The 20,930-nt window shown below is 31.9% G+C and overlaps 1 protein-coding gene across 3 annotated transcripts in view; it reads left to right on the forward strand.

Moving 5' to 3' along the window:
- Nucleotides 1-20,930, forward strand: part of LOC145291509 (protein O-mannosyl-transferase TMTC3-like) — a 111,318-nt gene that overhangs the window by 74,350 nt on the left and 16,038 nt on the right. For all 3 annotated transcript variants that reach the window (XM_080137477.1, XM_080137478.1, XM_080137479.1), the window contains 8 exons: nucleotides 2,277-2,529; nucleotides 4,605-4,756; nucleotides 11,903-11,986; nucleotides 13,048-13,185; nucleotides 15,947-16,071; nucleotides 18,178-18,281; nucleotides 20,119-20,201; nucleotides 20,356-20,428. In XM_080137477.1, coding sequence (XP_079993603.1) covers nucleotides 2,277-2,529; nucleotides 4,605-4,756; nucleotides 11,903-11,986; nucleotides 13,048-13,185; nucleotides 15,947-16,071; nucleotides 18,178-18,281; nucleotides 20,119-20,201; nucleotides 20,356-20,428 — 1,012 coding nt within the window. The remainder of the gene's footprint in view (nucleotides 1-2,276; nucleotides 2,530-4,604; nucleotides 4,757-11,902; nucleotides 11,987-13,047; nucleotides 13,186-15,946; nucleotides 16,072-18,177; nucleotides 18,282-20,118; nucleotides 20,202-20,355; nucleotides 20,429-20,930) is intronic.

A 20,930-nucleotide genomic window follows, 5' to 3' on the forward strand; every position in this document is an offset into this window, starting at 1 on the left:
GGGAGGATTTTTTTTGTTTTTCATGTTTGAGTGATCCGTCAGTGATTTTTCATTTTAATATACTTTCATAGAAATGTTTCTGATGTCAAAAAAAGACTATTTTCTTTACGTCACAAGTGTCACGCTCATACATGAATTCCATAGCTAATATAACATATTGACCCAACGGGTCACAGGTAGTCTAGTTTTGATATAAAGATTCTCACGTTCAAAAAGATGTCTAAAGAAGATCAAATATTTCATTGTTTGACAGATTGAAGGTCCAAGTTTGACAATTTGTCTAACTGCTGTTTTACCTGATAGTATGGAAGCCCTAACTTTAGATAGCCCCAAAGGGTGGCTGATCTATCATCAGTTGTATAATATCAGGATAACTGTAGTGCCATGTCATGCATGGAAACGGACACTGCACTTATCTTCCTTGGACTTTTCCAAGGCCACAACACCATGGATCAAGATTCAACTAATGGTCTACTTGTATGAGCGTACTGGCATTAAATAAATACCAAATTTTCCCAGCCCACTCTACGCTAAATCTGAAGCAATTATATGGAATTACATCTTGGACAAGAACAAACAGACACCTACGTAAGCATACAACCAATTTACCTCCTCCCTTGAGGCTTGCATTCACAAATATGATTACTTAGAACTAATTTAAATCAAGTAAAAACATTTTTCCTAGTAAATTCCCTGATTATCCTAGCATTGGCGAAACTAACCTACACTCTCAAGTTCCCTACAATTGCTTTGACGTCATTGGATATTTCTCACTTTGCCATAATAGCTCAGACTGATGTATACATAGAATTGAAGTTTATATTCATAACGCCCTATTCTTGAATAGGGAGAAAAATCTAGAATCAGACAGACCTTCATGTGCCTTAGACCTTCATGTGCTTAGACTGACGCTGAAACCCAGCATTCGTTACTTATATTTACTCGATTGTTTTCCTTCGATCTAGGACTATATACCATTCAGCCGAGGTTTTTACAGTATAGATACAGCATTCTCCTTATATACTAGTGCCACATGCATTTGGTAATTTTAATATCCACTACAATAATTGACTGTTTCTCAAGCTGCAGCTAATAACAGTGCATAGTTTATCTATACTACATTCCCTTTCACAGACTGTCGTTTTCTCGACTTGCTTCCGAGATCATGAGGATCAGCAAGCCTCACTTCTTGATTTATTCTTGACTACCTAAGGTTTGTATGATGAATACCTATGTTGATCACCTTGTTATGCTGGTAGATATCACCCTTAACTTTCAACACCAAACTAAAGAACAAATGCTCAAAATGAGTAGATACTTTAAAAGCACTAGTTGAAAATCCATCATAGACATCCCATAGAGCAATATCTTTTCTCTCCCTGCTAAACAGTGTGTAAATGATGCAACTGAATGGTCAAAGCACATGTTCCATCATGGTTTAATTACGAGTCACATTGAATCTTTCAATAGCTCGGATATCATCTGTGTGAGCTACGTCTACAAGTGAAACGCAGTCATCTCTTAATTAGACTGATTAACCCTGACCATCGATCAATGATTGATTCTTCCATTCAACATCTTTTGTACACTGTCATTGATTGGTTCTTTAGTTCTTCTGCCAAAGCACGCCAGTGTCATGCTGCTCCCCATGACATCACCAGAGCTCCGTTAGCCAGTTTAGGTTCTATATCAGGTTGTCCACCATGAATGGCCCTACCAGATTACCAGAGACTATATTCTCATTCTACCACGATTTAGTACTGAAATGAGTCTTTTTCATCCAACAATATAGCCTAATGAAGTAATCCTGGACTGTTGCCATCTCTGCATGAACTCTGACTTGGGCTAATGTTTGCGGAGGAAATGACGCCAATTGTGATCCTGAAGATCTGAGGCACTTGATGGAAGACAGGGAAATCTGGAGAGAAAGTGCCACATTGGTACGGGCAAGGAGTCCGACTGGATGGATGGATGGGGCGATGGATGGATGGATAGATAGATATAGATAGATAGATTCCTTCAGGGAAACTTTATGACACCCTACTCTCCTCGATGGTTTACTTCACCCTGTGCAGTTACCATTGTTAAAAAGCTGAACAAAGATGAGAATAGTAATCTGGATAATCGAAATAATTAATGCTTATCTCAAAAATTCTGGAACATAAACTAATGTAAAAACTCAACACTGTAGGTATAGCGAGACTAAAAAAAATTATTTTTATTTATTTTTTTTTTTCACCAATGTTTTTATCTTACTTTTTCTTCCTCGTCTGCAGATTTGATAATCCTGCATCTGTTGCCAAGACACCAACTCGTCAGATGACTTTCAATTACCTTTTCTCAATCAACCAATGGTTGCTGCTTTTCCCTTCACCTCTCTGCTGTGATTGGACAATGGGCTCAGTCCCCCTCATTCACTCACTTTTCGATTATAGGAACTTATTTACCCTCATCTTTTATGTCGTCCTCTTCAAATTTATTGTATTTGGGCTCCTGGAACCAGGCCCGCAAGGAAGGGCAGTCATTATGGTCAGTAGATTTCCCTTTTTTGCTTGTTTGTTTATATTTTTTTGCTTGTTTTTATTTTTTGCTTGTTTGTTTTTATTTTTTGCTTGTTTGTTTTTATTTTTTGCTTTTTTGTTTTAAGAAATACTTAAGACAATGTTCTTTTTCTGCTCAAGAATTAAATTTGTAGCTGACAAATTTTATCTTTTCTTTTTTTTTTTTTCTTAATTTTACTCCAACATCCTATGCTAATTCCCTCAAGAAGATTCTATCATTTTAGGCAATTACATGTAAACAGCCTGGAAAATACACACGCACACAATTAATTTCCAAGAAAGTAAGAAAATGTCCTAGATTTTTTTTTTTTTTTAACAAATAAACAAAATCAAAATTTGTTACATCTCCTTAAAAATGCTATCTGGTTTGAAAGTGGATAATCATTTTACGTTAAATTTATATGAAAAATGGTCCCCCACTTTAAAGTTTTTAAGTAATTTCTTTTTTGTTTTATTTTCTTTTACCATCAAGTTTTTTAGACTGTTTACATGTAACTGCTCCCCCCTCTTCACCAAAAAGTAGAATCTCATTTTGCTTTTTGGGTGAATTCGCATATAATGGAGGGGGTAGAATAAACCCCACTTTTTTTTTTTTTTTTTTTTTTTTTTTTAAACTTTATTCTTTGCAAAAACACAAAATTTCTTTTTTATCAGAATTTTTTTTGTACAAACACGTCCGTTTATCAAGGTCCATAGGCCACTCAAAGATAAGAGTCAATAAGTTTGTCAGGACGACAGTGAAACAAAATGATTATTGGTAACAATAGTTGATGCTGGTTAGAATTTGATTACTTAAGAAGACTGCTCAACAAGAATTTGTTAAGATTGGACTTGAAAACAACCATGCTACAATCAGCTGGGAAGCAGCCTAACAGTATTGGTTTCTACAAAAGGATAGTTCTTGAAAAGTTATGTTAAATTTTAAGCACACAAAGGTGGGAAAGGAAATGTATTTACAGTGGTTATTGCTAGACGGGTTCCTGTTGTGTTTTACAGTGAGAGGGGGAAACCATGGATTGGATTTCCATAGTATATCTATCAGGAAAATAACGATACAGTAAAAAAAGATTGGCAACCTTTTTTCTGTAAGAAAGAGTATTATAATGAACAATGACAACAGCATATTCAGCTGTTTGATTTATGTTGGAATTTCTTGGAAATTCTGCAATATGCATCCTGATGTGAGTTAATTCAGTTTGCTTATTGAGAGGAAGTTTCTTAATATTAAATTCACAAGAACTTTCCAGTCATAAATAGATCCTGGTCAGAGAAGATGATTTTGACAATGTTATTTTTTTTTTGTTGTTGTTTTTTTTTATTTCGTGGTAAATGTTGCTGTCCTCCCATATAACTTGTCTAATATTCCCAAATGGTCACTCGTCTGTAATCGATCAGACTTCACATTGCTTAGCTTCAGTGATGGTGTGTCAATGTGATTACACAATATTTGCCATACCACAAGTTGACACGTTAGTATAATTATTATTGGTAGTAATACTAGTATTAGCAATCATAGTGATGATCATATCCGATGCCGGGTTAGATCAAATCTAGCATATCAACTCTCCTACCTGATCGGTGAGGTTGAATATACCAAAGTTTGAACTCTTGATGGTGAGCTGGTTACATGAATCTGACTGAGAGGAATGATACTTAGATAAACAAAATGCAAAGATCTTAAGTTGGAAGACGAGAGAAAAGTGAAGGTCTAAGAAAAGACTGTCAAGCTTGTAGACCAGGATTGCAGGCTGCCATTGCATATTTGATCAAAAGAAATCCTACAATAACGTGGATATGTTGTTGATGATGCAATAATCCTGAATTCTAATTAAAGCAACGTTTTTCTTTTGCAGGAAAATTGTAAAATTTGTTTGTTCGTTTTTTACATCTTAATTTTTTTTAATTTCTTAAAATAGAAAAAATAGTTTGACTGATTCGACCAGTTTATTCTCTATTGTTATTAGTTGCTTAATGTTGGCACAGGGCCAACATTTTTCAGCATTGATTGATAATTGTTCACACATTTTGTTCTCTTATTCGCAGGCTTTGACTCTCTTAATTCTACCCTTCATCCCGGCTTCCAACCTTTTCTTTCCTGTGGGTTTTGTCGTTGCCGAGCGAATTCTCTATGCTCCAAGTATGGGATTCTGTATGCTGGTTGCGCTTGGTTTTCAGCTTTTACTCGACCACAAAAAGTAAGTATTTTCATCAGCATTTTCAGTGAGTACACATTTTTTAACTTCTACCATCCATCACCCCTAAAAATAAAAATTAATTTGATTGATTCTATTCAAAGATTTTCTCTGAAAATCTTTTTACAACAGAAAATAATTCATATTATTTGGATTCTTCTGAATACTGTTCTCAATTTGAGTGTTTTTTGCATGTTTTGGTCAATGTAACCTGCAAATTTTCAGTTGCATCTTGTTGAACTCTGGAATCTTGCTGTCGAATTTGGGAATCTGCATGGAATTCCGAATGGAACACTTTATTTAATCCATGGGAACTTTAGGAAGGTCAGAGGTTACATCGACCGAAACATTAAAATAACACCGAAGATGAGAACAGTAGTCGGAAAAATCCAAATAATCTGAATAATCAATCCTCATTTCAAATATTCAGAAACTTTACAGAAAATGAATTCTTATTTTAATGAGAAAAAATTGACAATTGATCATTTTTGGGTTTTTTTTTTTTACTTGCATTCACTTCCAATAATGCATATTGCTACTTAGACGTAAGGGGCTACTATTTGAGATCATGTCTAGGAAATATTAACAAGATGTTAGTTTACATTACATTTAAACTTCTGCATATCAGTACAGTCAGAGAAGCAGGAATGGAATTCTAAATTCTAGTTGTTCGAGGAAAGAAGCTATTAGAGTAGAAAGCTTTCTTCCATTTTGGGAACAGTGAAGGGGTGTGATTTTGTTGCTAAGTGGGTTTGTTGGGGATATGTATGTCAAGGGGGCTCAAGTGCAATTAGTTAATCAGAACACATTCTATTAAAATACTTGTAAAACAGGCATAAGGATGCAACATTGCGATAATAGGAAATGGGTTGGAGCTTAATTAACAAAGTGGGACCTATTAGATTGGAGATCCTTTTTTGAACCCTATCCAAGAAAGAAAGAGACTAATGGTAGATGCACCAGTCTAAATGTAGCAACAATGCATGCATGGACGAATGGTGGCTTTGTAGAGGTACAGGATACTCCCAGGTGTAACTAGTTTTCTAGCATGATAGAGGGGGCCAACCTTCTTTGCAATGTCCTCAATGTATTCATTCCAGTTCATATTGCATGTGAATATTAAACTGAGGAGTTTGAAGGAAGAATTCTCAGGTAGAGTTATTTGTCATGGTTAATGGTGGTTGGAGAGGCTTCTTGTAATTGTTAAAGGAGAGCAGCTAAGTCTTACTAGCTTTAAATATTACATTCCATTTATGTCCCTATTTAACTATGGCTTGAAAGTCATTTTCTAAGGATTCTGCATTGTCTTAGATTTGTGTACATCTGTTCTTCCCTCATGCATGTTATAGAGCATTGTATCATCAGCAAATATATCTATCTCAAACACAATATTATCAGGGAGTTTGTTAATGAATATCAGGAATAATAGTGGTTCAAGGATCGACTCAGCTATTAGGGAAGCAATGTTCAGCAAGGCATTTGTTGTACGGTTTGGAAAGTATGGGGGCTAGCTTAGCTTAGCATTTCTTAATTGGTATAGCAGGGATGAGATCAAGCCCACACACCTTGAAGATGTCTTAAGTTTTTTATGATATCATAGAAATTGTTTCTTTTTTAAAATTGTTTTATCCCTAAGAACAATTCTATATTTTGTTAGCATTATTATAAATTAGAACCCTATATTAATTCACCTAAAAGAACTTCACAGTAAAATAATTTTTTTGAAATATATATATATATATATATATATATATATATATATATATTAGCTTATAAAAGTTAGTTTAAAATACTCACCCACTTTCTAACCATATTCCATTTGAACAACATGTAACCATTGTCTGATTTCAGCATTTTTGAGGGAAGTTTTCCAGGCTATTTCATTTGTTATATTCATTAATTTCACTGTGTATCGGCTTAAAACACTATCTGGTTAGAAACTTCTGACCCAAAAATAAGAAATATATATAAATATATATATATATTTTTCAAAATATACATTAAAAAAAAAATGTCTATTTATATTCATGTATTTTAACTTTCTTTATTAAACAACTAGCATGGGTGCCCGGCGTTGCCCGGGTGTTTGGAGATGTGTGTTGAGCAAAAAAAAAAAAAAAATGTGGTGGTAGGAAAGCAGGCTCGAACCTGTACTGCAAAGGAGGAAAGGAACGGGAAAAAAATGTGACGTCTTTGCTGTTACGACCACCATCAAACCGGGAGTGACGTAGGTTTAAATTAAGGCTAGACAATCGAAAAGAAAGGATGACTTTTGAAAATATTGGCGAAAAAAGCAACCCCTCCCTATAGAAAAGTGCCCAGTTGAGGGTGAAGAAATTAATGTTTTTAGCCAATTTTTCGGTATTTGTCGTCTGAAGGGTCGTGCTTAAAAACGATACTGATCTTGTGAAAATCCGTCGCCTCTGAGAAAGTTTTAGACAGACATGCAAACATACATAGATACATTTATATTTTGCTAGCTCAAATTTTCGACCCAAACCAATTAAAAAGCTTGCCCTATCTCTGAATACCCTTTATGTAAAATTTCAAATGTTTAGACCAGAAAGTGTCTGAGTAATTTGGTAGAGACCGCATTATAGACTCCTATTATGACCCCTTAACATTTATTGTTTTGGGCTCAAATCAAGTTATTAAGTTAGATCCATGGCCAAGGAACCTATGTCTAAAATTTCAATTGTTTATACCCAAAATTGTCGGAGGAGTTTGGTAGAGTTTTCAAAGGTCAAATTGTTGAACTTTGACCCCTTAACAGCCAAGTTTCTGTCCGAAAACAGATTACAAAGATTTTCACAAATCTCAATACTCATATCAAATTTCGAGTCTTTCGACTGAAAATTGAAAGTTATTGCATAGGGAAATGTACACAGACAGACAGACACTTTCACTTTTATAGATATATAGATTTAGTATTTGTCCAGAATTCCCCCAGAAACGAAAATAAAGAAAAATTTGTATGATGTATGTATCCCTAACAAAATGAAAATATCATGTTCCAAAAATCATGTAAATTGATTAAGTAGTTTTATTTGAAATGAGGAAATGAAATTTTATGAATATCTAAGGAATGAGTGTCTCACCTGCCATTTTGAAAAAAATTTAAAGAAGCAAAGGGAGATAACTCAACAATGATTCATACTAACTTTATGTTGTAATGTCTACAGATACCCATTAATCACTTAAAAATGATTTTCTTTATAAAAATAAAACTACTTGATCAATTTATGTGATTTGGGGGATATTTTTGTACATACATCGTACAGATTTTTCTTTATTCTTGTTTTTTAATGGGGGGGGGTGATTTTGGGCAAGAACCAACAATGTAATAAAAAAAAAAATAAAGTTAATTACAACATTTTATCACTCGTTTTGTTGGCAATTTTCCAAGGTTGTCAATCTCACCTGAGACGACTATTAGTAGTAATACACACGGACGAAAAAACGCTTTGGATAATCACAGATTTCAAGGTAGTTCTACTAAAATAGCCATATTTTTTAAACCAAAGCACTTCAAGTCTTCAAATTACTACTGTTTTGTTCGGAAATGAATATACTTTCAAATGAATTAATAAATATGAATGTACATTATATATTTTAAGAGTTTTAAGCAAATAAAGTGATAAAAATGTGAACGTCATAAAATGGCGTTTTCGGTAAGGTTTTGTAATGACCCCCCCCTGTTTTCTAAAGGTCCGTACCGTGATTGTATGAAGAATTTCGTCATGAAATTTGGGAACCAATTAGAAGAGGTGTTAATCTTAATACTGTCAAGTGTCCGAAATATTTTTGACCATTTCTTTTTTTGTCGTGTTAAAAATAAGACTTTAATATGACGAGTATTGAACATTTTGAAAAAAAAATTCTTCAGACACTCAGTAGTAAGTAAATCAATCTTTTTACTATTTTTATCAATTAAAAGTATTATTTTATGTTGAGTAGGACCGCGGTAATTGATAATTTAAAAGGACCTACCCGAAAAAAAATTGTTTCTATTTCTCGAATTTGGTCAAATGAAGTTAGTATTACTAGAAGCAGCAGCAGCAGCTCCAGCCTGTAGAATCAGCCATAGCACAGCACAGTGTATAAACAACACGCGTTCTTTAATTTTTATTCAAGAACGAATTAAGAAAAACATGAAAATATGAATATAAATGTTCTTATATGTTTAATGAGAGCTATTTTGTTATCAGAATAACATTAGTTTAGAACTATTCGGTTTTCAGAATGTATAATAACAACAATCCCAACCAATTCGGCATTATGAATCTGTTGCAATTTCTCACATTGCTCGTCAAATTTAAAAACATGGTTAAAAAAACAAAATAAACTTTTGTAGATATATAGCTTGCATGCACTTTTATTCTTTAAATTAGTTTTGAACAACGAATTAAAACAATGTTTTACTGCGAACAGCCACAAATGTTTTTTTTTCAAAATCAAAATAAGTATCAAAATCTCGTTTATACATAGATTCGAAAAAGTTGTCAAAAAACAAATATATAACAAATAAATGTTATCAAAGGCAAGATAAGTTACTTTTCTACCAAACTGGATATATTTTTTGTGTTTTTATTCAATGTAACATGTTTATTCAGCTCGAAAAACATACAGTGTTTACCGATGTATTGGAAAATTAAAAATGGCGCCCGGCCCGACTCTCTTTGACACGGTAAGTTTGAGAAAAGGAGTTAAAAATAAAAAACAACTATACAAAATACTGTTAAAAACTCACCGAATATATGTCAGCCTATGTCACGGTAACATATATTGAGCGAGTTTCTAGCAGTATTTTGTCTACTTTTTTATTTTTAACTCTTTTCCCCAAACTTACCGTTTCAAGAGAGTCGGGCGCGGGCGCCATTTTAAATTTTCCAAAACATCGGTAAACACTGTTTTCAAGCTGAATAAACATGTTACATTAAATAAAAACACTAAAAAATTATCCAGTTAGGTAGAAAAGTAACTTGCTTTTGATAACATTTATTTGTTATATATTTGTTTTTTTTGACAACTTTTTCGAATCTATGTGTATAGTAATACAAACCCTCAAAATCTATATCAATATTCTTGAAATTTTAAAAGCAGTTAGAAAACACATCAAACTACAATTAGGAAGCTTTTTATTTCGTTATTTTTTTTTTCTACTTATTAAGCGAAAGATATTTTTACAACCTGCTCCAGCGTAGTATAAACGGCCTATGGAATTAACACCTTCAACCTCGAAAATAGAAATCAACAAATTTTTGAACGCTCTCTTTGAAAAAAAAGCTCTCTTAACTTCACCTCTAATACAAATTATGTGTGGCAAGTCTCCTCCTAAAACACTCTTTAACCCTAACAATAACACTAAGTTCGAGTGGCAAGCCCCCCCCCCCCAACAAAATACCTCTGTAAGCCACATACAAGCATCTAAAACAAACAAAAAATAGATCCTTCCTTAAAGGAAAATACACATAAAAATAAATTGGTTAACTGTCCTAAAATGCTAGAATGGCCAGGAAATGATGAATTATTTTACATTAAATTTTTGTGAAACTAACCGCTCCCCCCTCTAATATTGTTTTTGTTAGCTTTGTCTCTGTCAAGTTTTCAGTATGTTCACACATAATTTTCCTTAGCCCTACAATTAATTCAAAGTCCGAATGGCAACCCTCCCCATATTCTCATTGCATAGAAACCCTCTTAAAACTACACATAATCATCTTAAAAAAAAAAGAAAAAAAAAAAGCATGCATATTTTCCCATAGAAAAAAAAAACAGTAAACTGCCCTAAAATGCTAGAATGACCTGTAATAGGAAATTATTTTACATTCAATTCTAAAATAATTTGTTTATCTTTCATTAAAGTTTTTCATGGCATTTTATACATAATTTCCTAAAAAGGTAGAATCACATTTTGGAGGGGTGGTCAGAAGGAGTTGAGTGGGGTTAAACAGAAGGTGTTAATCTACAATAATACCAAAGAAATATTGCAATATATTCATTTTTAAATAGTCTTATGTTTAGATTTAAGTTTTTTGTACATAAAGCACATTACAATTCAACTTTGAGTTCTCCAACTTCTTTTCTGTTTATGGATACATGGCATTTTTAAGGAATTGCTGCATATTTATGCACATTTACTGCAGATTATTTGGAAACCATAAACTTTGGGAGATTTTCAGTTGCATATTCTGATTCCTTGTACAAAAATACACTTATATGGTAAATTTCATTTCTTAGTCTTGTGTTTTAACAAAGATATGACATTTTTACTGAAAAAGTAGTGTAAAAAATGTGACGAAACGCATATGGTCTTAAAGAGGGAAAAATATCCAAACGTGTGAGGCACAAAAATAGCCATAACTTCCTTAATTTTAATCAGATTTTAAAATTTTAAAAAGATTCTTTCTTAGCTCATCAAGCTCTTTCTATGCATACCAATATTGAAATATTTCAAGCTATTTCAATTTTTTCATGTGTATTGCTACGACTATGTTCTCGTCTTGACAATGTTTCGAGATGATCAAGTATTAATCTTGATCACCAATTCATCGTCACTTTATTTTCACGTGCAATTCTTTTTTTTTCTTTTCTTTTTTTTAATTTAAATAAAAACACAAATTCAGATTACTCCTTACAGCTTTTTTATTTTCACATTTCTGCCAATATAATCTCCGACCTTCTTCAGATGCACCTTTCCAAACTCCAGATCCTATACAGAATTAATTATTAATGTTGATTATTTTATTCTTAGTTGTTTTTGACAAAATTTCAAATTTGACCTTTTATTTATTTCACGTAGATTGTTCTTGTTTTGTCGGTGTTAATTATGTTATTTGGGATAACGGTTAAAAATAACAATAATTCACGCTTTTACCTAGTGATGGCTGATCGATCAAGGACAATCTACCTTTGTGGATAAATGATTCAGCTCTAAATTCCATATAGGTTCTGACATGAAAATTTCCTCAATCAAAAAGCTGCAACTGTGAAAAGTCGAAGATTTCGTCATTCAAAACGTGAGAATAACAACCAAGAGGGGAATAATTGTATGAATGATCCAAATAATTCAAAAAAAAAGAAAACCCAGATCGATTAGATATATTGATTCTGATTTTTTGATTCTTGGATAAATTCTTTTATTTTCAGGAATTTGCGGATTCTTCTTTGGTTCTTCATGGGATTTCTCATAACTTTCCATGGTTTGAAGACATTCATTCGAAATTTTGATTGGTGAGTCAAAAATGCAGAATTAAAATAATTAATAGCTGGAGATGTTTGGGGTGTTGATCCTCGTTTAATTGAACGCTTTCGGATGATTGGTGGGATTGCATCTTGGTTAAAGAAGGAACTTTGTAGAATGGAATGGATTTCATAATTGACGATTATGCATGGGTCGTACAAGGTTTGTGCTTTTGCACTCATTCTAACTAGAAGAGGATAGTAAAACCACTTTGTTTGCAAGAAGACAACGGAGATGGATGAGAACTCTGATATGGAGAAAGTATATTTGGATGGTGAAGTTATTGAGGTTTTTCTGAAATTTTTTTATTTCATTGTCATACAGAAGAGCAGATAGTAGCGTGATTGCAAGAGGCACAGGTGGATGGAGTAACTTCAGGGAAATTGTCATTACTAACTAGCAGAGCATTACCATTGTTGACAAAGGGAAGGATCTATCAGATATGTATATGCAGTTTGATGATATATAGAAGTGAAATCTGACCAGTGAGGGTTGGGTTGCATGGAGAGAAATCATATGAGAATGATACGCTGAATGTGTAATGTGAGTCTCAAAAACAGGCTTAGTTTTGCTGATTTCAGAGGAAAATTAAATATGGGCAGTATAGGGATATTTACGCAAAACAGTAAACTTTGATAGTGTGGCCATGTTAAAAGAATGCATGAGAGTTTAGGAGTTAGATGTAGAACAGTTGAGGTAGTCGGGTCAATTGGCAGGGGAAGACCAAACAAAATATGTAAATAAAATAAGGATGAACTTGAGAGAAAGAAGAATAAAGACCTGGTTAGAGATAGGTTAATTTAAAGGTTAGTTTAAAAATTAATTACTAAAAGCTGTCCAACATATGTCAGGATGTAAAATGGACGTTAAACTGAAGATTTCATAATGATTCTAGATTGGAGAGAATCAAAAAATTGTTTTACTATAAAGTAAAACAATTTTTTTTATTCCACTGATTATTTCGCATCTTTTATTTTTCAGGGTTTTTTTTTTGTTTTTGTGGAAGAGTGCAGGAAAGGCAATTATTTAATGTCTTTTTCTTTCTTTTCAGGGAATCTGAATACACTCTTTTTCAGTCAGCTTTAAAAGTTAATCAACAAAATGCAAAACTATTTAATAATGTAGGCCATGCATTGGAAAAAGATTCTCGGTGGAGAGAAGCTTTGGAATATTTCAAGGCTGCAGCCAAGTAAGACATTTTCAGAGTTTTCTTTTTCCCCTCCCCTCTCAGCCTCTCTCTCTCCCTTTCTCTCTCTCATGTGTATATATATATATATATATATATATATATATATATTAATTTTATTTATTAAACATTTGAATATTTTATTGAAATATTTATTAAATATTTTTACATGCATAAAAGTTATCCATGGACACGTGTTTCTGGGTTTCACGCGTCATCAGCATGATTAAACTTTTAACAAGGTTCAAACTTGTAACAGCTCAATAAGCAGCCTGATTTTTTACTGCCAGACCACAGTACGTCGTCAAATTTTATTGTCGCTTTTAAATGTAAGATATATTGATTTTTTTTTTTTTTTTTTTTTATTAGCAATTCTGTGGTATTTAATTGTTATGCTCACCTGAGCATTTTGAGGCAGTTACCTGCCCTTTGATTTTATTTATATCACCCCTTCTATTTGAGACATATTTTTTTTTATTATTAATTTTATTGATTTAACACTTGAATATTTTTTTATTTCAATATTTATTAATATTTTGTACTTGTACAGTTTAGTCAAGACATTAAGTTTAAATTGTACGTATCTGTTATGGAATTAAGTTCTCCGAAAAAAAAATTTCACTTAATTTTATCAAGTAGTTTTTATTTTACAGCGAAAAAAAACAATTTGTTATGATACCGAGCAAAAGGTTCGATTTTTAGGAAGAAAAGCTAGTAATAAAGATGGGGAGGGAGTATCGGCGTTTTAACTGGAGTTATCTCCCATGTCGTTTCAAAAATTTAAAACAAATCCAAGATGTCTGCCTTCACCGCGCTCTCATAAAAACGTGTTTTTCCGCTGTAAAAAAAAAAAAACTACTCAATCAAATTAAGTGAAATTTTTTTTCGGAGATCTTCAGTCCAAAACGGATATGTACATATAACTTTTTTTCGATATTTTCATTTTTTTAATGTGTTGACTAAACTGTACAAGTACCAAATATTTTTACATGCATAAAAGTTATCCATGTACACGTGTTTCTGCGGTCAGCTGAACATAACAATTAAATACCACCGAATCGCTAATAAAAACAAATAAATCAACAACAGAGATTATATATATATATATATATATATATATATATATATATATATATAGTATAAATGTTTTATGTATACAAACATTATTAGCTACATATGTGCATGCATGTTTCAGCTATGACTTTATTTCAAGTCAGACTTCCTCAGACCATAGTAAAATTACTGTGGCCTGAGAAAGTTGAACTTGAAATAAAATTGTAGCAGAAACATAAATGTACATATATAGACAACAATGACTGTATAAATAAAAAAACATATTATAATACAGTTATTGAGCGCTATCTTATAAACACCAGAGTTTCATTGGAGACAACTCTACCATGAATAGAATCAAAGTTCTCATCAAAAATGTGACTTATGCAATGATAACCTTTGAACTTGTTATCCCAAAATTAAATCCATTCTTAATTAGACTTTGTTCAAGTTTGGTGACAATTGTGGACACAAGTGACAAACTTAACCGAAAAGATAATCTCTGCTTTAACATAATTAAATTCCTCTACAAATTTGAAATTGAGTATAAAAAAATGATTATTGGCACTTTTATAGTTTTCTTTTTTTAAATAAATATGATCTTTCAAAATATCTAAATTAAACGTTTTCACAGATTTATGAAATACTTGTCCAGCTAGCCTGCTAATAAGTGTGTGTGTTCAGAATGTTTCAAATTCATTTGAAATAGAACTTACATAATTTTGTGACTGAGAAAAGTGTCTTTAAATGATTGAATTGTGTTTGAAGTTTTAGAATCAACATTTAAATCATGTTTAACTGTAGTTCAAATCTCACTAAATAAAAATCTGTGAGATTTTTCATTAATGACCATTCACGGCAACACGCATTCGTAGAAATAAGATGTATTTATGGTGGATTATTGGATGTTAAATAATAGTTTAACTTCACAAACGTTAACAATTTTATTGCATTACTTTTTTATGTAGATTAATTTTTCTATGATATTTAGAAAGTTTGTTTTATTGAAAGAAAAAAATGTGCAAGTCGTGTTAAAAAATTTTTTCCACTCACAAAGGGTAGATATGTTGTAAAACAAAGATTTATTCATTAATTCGAATCTTTGAAGTGTTTATCATTTTTAAAAGTATTATTATTATCAAGAACTCATTATGAAAAGTGAGTAATATATAGTTGTATGTACTTTAGTTAAAATGTTCATATATTCTGAGCTAAACGAAGAAAATTTAAGAAAACAAAAAAAAAAAAACAGATGAACCTTGAGAACCAGATTAAGATAGAGAAATCGCATATCATTTTGATGGGGTTGATGGATTGTTAATTCAATGATGAAGAATGTGATGAGAGGACTGGAAATGATGAAATAAACAAAATTGATTATTTATGATGATTTATGACAAGTGTTTGGATTTGAGAGATTGTTAGCCTGCAGAGAAGCAGTCCCATGTTAATGTGTTACAAAGTGAACATTCTTGGAAAGAAAATATATTTATGAAAATTTCACTTGATGTTAGCCACACAGAGGAAAAAGGAAAGTTCTTTGTAGTTGTGGTAAAAAACGAGTTTTTGCTGTGAATGTCTTATAAAAAAAAAAAAAAGATTGAAGCTCAGTCAAAGATCTTGCCCTGAAATGAATGATAGAGTAGATTGATTATTGAATTGTCATTTAAAAGACTTTTTAGTTTATTTATTCTTTCTTCTTGAATTGCAGGGTACAACCAGACGACATTGGCGCTCACATTAACGTCGGTCGAACGTACAATCATTTGAATATGTCACTTGAAGCTGAATCTGCGTTTCGAGCAGCCATTGCTTTATTTCCTCCTATCATTCCAGGTATTTTTTTTTTTTTTTTTAATTTCAATAAGTTTCAAATATGGATTCTTGAGTGGAATCGAAAAATCTATACTTTCTTGTGTATCGATATTCATATTAAAAACCCTTTTTTTTTTTCTATTTATTAGTATTTATTTGCTTCCTTACAAAAGCAAAATGTGACACAAGGTCGTTTTTAATGTGGGGTTAAACCAGCTTCCCGAAAAAAAGGCAAAAGGAGCACTCTGGTTGAGACCAAAAATAATAATTGTCTCAGTACAGAGGGTTTCTCCTCCGTTGACCTAGACAAATTACCTTAAGAGTAGCATCAGAATAGATACTACACTCTGGACAACAGAAAAAGGCAAGCCTTTTTTCTATTTATTTAAAAAGAAAATACAACTTTCTTATATATGGGTCGTGGAATTGCATTCACTAGCAAAAGATCTAGCTAATTTGCATATTCTTTTAAACATTCATTTTAATTAATTCCCTATTAGTTTTCTTGGTTTTTTTATGAGATGATTATCTTCAGTTAATTATTACGTGTAATTATATTCATGCAGGTATTCTACATGATTTATACTTGTGTAATATTTGCACAAAAAGGTTATAGTAAACACAAACTTCTTTCTATATATTTATGCATGCGTGTATATATTTGTATAAAAAAAAATTTCCTACCAAACTCCTCTGTCAGTTTTTGGTCAATAAACATGAAACTTAATATATAGGGTATTTGAACCCATGCAAAACTTTATATTTTGGTTTTAGCCAAGGAAAATCTGCAAAAGTGTGAAAATTCAAGAATTTGTCAGGTGAAGGTCGAAAAATGGCATGACAAATATGCATGCATAACGTAATAGCTATTAGTTCGTGTTTTAATTTTTAGCCTTGCAGCTAACATATCTTCATAGCTCAGGCATTAACGTCAAAAAAAAAAAGCAAATCGTAAGCTAAACATTTTGGTTTCGATTCTCAGTGGTGGCACACGTCATTTTTTTTTTTTTTTTTAAATCATTACTATATATTGGGTTCAATTTAATAAATACGAAATCTACATTAATCACAATGATATTTAAACATATTTTACAACCAGGCAATGCCAGGTAGCCTAATGATAATCTAAAAAGGGATGGTAAAATAAATAACTATCATAGAAAACATAAAATTATCCAATTGTGAATACAGGGTGACCCCAAAAAAACTAAAAAAAAAACATAGAAAGTATATCTAGAACATATGCTGTCGAATGGAAAAAAAAAGGCCAAAAACCCTAGTGTTTTGATGTGATGTTTTGAATATAATAAACTAGTTATGACCAAAGTTCCATTTCATTTGGACAAAACACTAAGAAACGGGGCCTAATTAGAGTTGGGGCCCGTTTTTTTTTTGGGGGGGGGGGAGTCACCCTGTATTAAATGTTGTTATCCCAACCAAAGATTAGCAGTATCAATCCAATCAGAGAAGCTTGGAATTGTAAATAATTGTAGTATTAATCTAATCAGTTAACAGTGATCCTCTACTAGTATCAAATTACTAGTATCAAGACAAAAAGCTGTGACTGATTCAACATGATTTATAAATCAATTCTTGTACCTGATTGGTTCATTCTTGTTATAAATGTAATCATCCAAATCTTTGTGATTATTAAGGCTGTGACAACCGCATATTCTTTTCATTGTTTTGACTCTTGAGTATATATCCGTTAAAATCTTATGTTTTTATATAGACTGATGTGGTTCTTGGTTGATTGACTGTGTCTTACTGTGTTGGATATATACCCGAGAGTCAAAAGAATGCAAAGAATATTCTGTTGTCACAGCCCTAGTAATTATATCCTGTTAATATGCTAAAAATATTGTAGCATGGAACAATTCTTTATGGATTTTCACAATTCTTTTCTTGAAAAAAAAAAAAAAAATGACATCTGCAATTATTTGTCACATTCTTTAAAAAGAAAAAAATCTAATTCATTACATTTGATTTCTTGTTTGATTCACCATTCTTGTTAAATTTGAATGAATTTTTCTTCAAAAGCAAAAAAAAAAAATAACACCAAACATTCATATTTTTGTCAACATTTCTAGATCTGTTCTTTAAGTGCCTCGTTTTCATTTCTTCCAGGAAAAAGTTACACGGCACGAGTTGCTCCCAGTCATTTGAATGCATATTTGAACCTTGCATCTCTCATTGCAAAGAACGAGTCACGTCTCAAAGAAGCTGAAATGGTAAAAGATTGTTGGTTTTATTCTTTGAAAGCCTTTTTTTTTTTTTAACTTTTTGCTAGAGTCAAATAAATTTCAGTAGACAAAACTTTAAACCAATTTCTTAATTTTATAGGCTTTAATCAAAAAAACTTCTCAAAACAAATTCACTGAAAATAAAATGTTAATCTACAAAAACAAAAAACTGACAAAAGTTAGCCTGAAAATGGACAATCAAGCGGAACATTGAAATCAAGAAGAGACTTGATCCTGCATGATCATAGAACTCACAGAACTACCATATTGACAAATGGAATTCTTGGAAACGCTCCAAGATCTCTGAGAACATCTCCCACATAGAATGACTTTTCTAACAAAGGACTGGGTGACCTATAACCAAGCAAGAGTAAAAATTGGATGAACAGCTGTCAACCTCCATAAGTGAGTATCAGCAACAACAAGCAATTGCCCTTGTGAAAACTTGGCATATCACGAGTAACTACAATGGTGGACTAACCTTTAATGACCAAGATTTGATGAACTTTTATCATACCAATCCTGCTATGATAACATACAATGATTGAAGAAAAGAAAAGGTATTCAATTTTATTTACTGTATATTTCAGCATATAAGATGACCCTTAAAGTTTAAAAATCATCTTTTAAAAAAACAATATTTCATAAGATACCGGGTGTTGCAATCTGTAGCCTAGGCTGAGCAAAAATGGTTTTGTGATTTAACAGCCATCTTATACAAGCGATATATGATGTTATTACAGAAAAAGAACTTGAATACTGACAATATTGTTAAAGATTTCAAATAAAATTCCAATATTCTTATAAACCTGCACCATGCACATGTTTTGTGATACTGTTGTATACTGGCGGACTTATGAGGAGAAAAATATTTGATTCTGGGATTGATCATTCAAAAAAGTTTGAAAAAAAAAATAATTGTTTCTTAAAAACAAAGATTCATACTCAGAAACCAAACCACTTATACTCATTTCAGTCAAAAAAAAAAAATACATAGATAAAATTCCCGGTTTTTATGTCCTGCAATTAAGAGTTGATGTTCAAAGTAGAGCTCACTGGGTGGTCAATCCATTAATCATTGATGTGTCTATATATTCTGATCAATCTGTTAATCCTTGATGTCTATGTATACTGAGTGAAACAGAGAGAAAAAAACAGCTGAGCCTTCAAACTTGAGGGATGTTATTTTGTGCTCAGTTAGAAAAAAAGAATTTGTTGTTCTTATTACACGTCTGTTCTGGTTGAGAAATTAAGTTTCTTTTTGATTTCACACAATTTTATGACTTGTTTTAAATCAAATGATTTCATTTGGAAGGAAAAATCCCTTTGTTAAATCACTGATCGAGACCAAGTGACTGATATTACGGCCAGTTTTGAAATCAAGTAAACCGAATTCAGACTAAGACAGTGACCAGATGATCATGGCTAATGCAGTGAATGCACACATACAAGTTCACAAAGGGAAACAGAGGGTGTACCTGGCATCTGTTAGGATGCCCTATCCCCAGTAATAAAAAAAAAACTAATCTGGAACTAAAAACATTAAAACCCATTAACAGATCAAATTTTATCTTTCTAAAGTAACAGATTTTCAATTTTTTTTTAATCTCAAAATAAGTTAGAAATTTTATTTCAAAATTTAACTCTGAATACAAATTTTCTCTCTTTTGCATAAAAGCAATGAATGCTGTGTACTTTTATTCCAAATCAATCTTTTTTTTTATTTGAAGAAAAATCAAAAGTCAAATTAATTTCAGTTTTATTTCAAGATATTTTCAAAGAGATTTTGTTTAAAGAAAAAACGTTTTTTATTTTATTTGTTTAGTTGTACAAAACTGCAGTTACGATGCGTGTGGATTATGTAAAAGCGTACATGAGCCGAGGAGAAATTTTGGTTCGTTTAGGAAGGTGAGTAGACAAACTTCCTGTCGATTGGCTTTTGCAATATTTCCTGTAGTCCTAATTTTAATGAAAAGCAAAAGAAATGTTTTTTTTTGTTTACACCAGAACATTATATTGTATAGTAAAAGTGGATTTCAAAGAACTGTATTTGTTCTTGCAGACTCCAAGAAGCAGAAGAACAATATCAGATTGCATTGAGATATGACAAGACTGATGCAGACATTTATTACAATGTAAGTGAACTCCAGATATTTTTGTATCGATCTTCATGAAGATCTCAACTGACCCTGCTACCTCAACTGTTCTACATCTACTCTCATCCATTCTTTCAATGTGACCATACCAACAATGTCTCTTGCTCTGTAGACATGAACTCATATTGTCCAGATTTAATCCTCCTCTGAGATTATTAGATCTAATCCTATCTTCAAGATGCACGCTATACATCCATCATATTATTCTCATATTTCTTTCCATGCACACCGGCCATATTTCACTTCTATAAATCATTACATTACATACACATGCTTGATAAATTCTTCCTTTGGTCGACCATATTAACATTCTGCTGATTAATAATGAAAAAAAGTTTGTTGGAAGGGAGTGATTGCTACTAACTACACTCTTCTACTTTTCAAATGAATATTATTATGGAGATTGTTGATGCTAATCTATTGAAGGATTAAACTCACAATCTTTGATTAATAACTATTACTGATTAATTACAACTAATTA

The sequence above is a fragment of the Euprymna scolopes genome, chromosome 12 (genome assembly GCF_053919585.1).
Source record: "Euprymna scolopes isolate OS-2025 chromosome 12, ASM5391958v1, whole genome shotgun sequence".
Lineage (NCBI taxonomy): Eukaryota > Metazoa > Mollusca > Cephalopoda > Sepiida > Sepiolidae > Euprymna > Euprymna scolopes.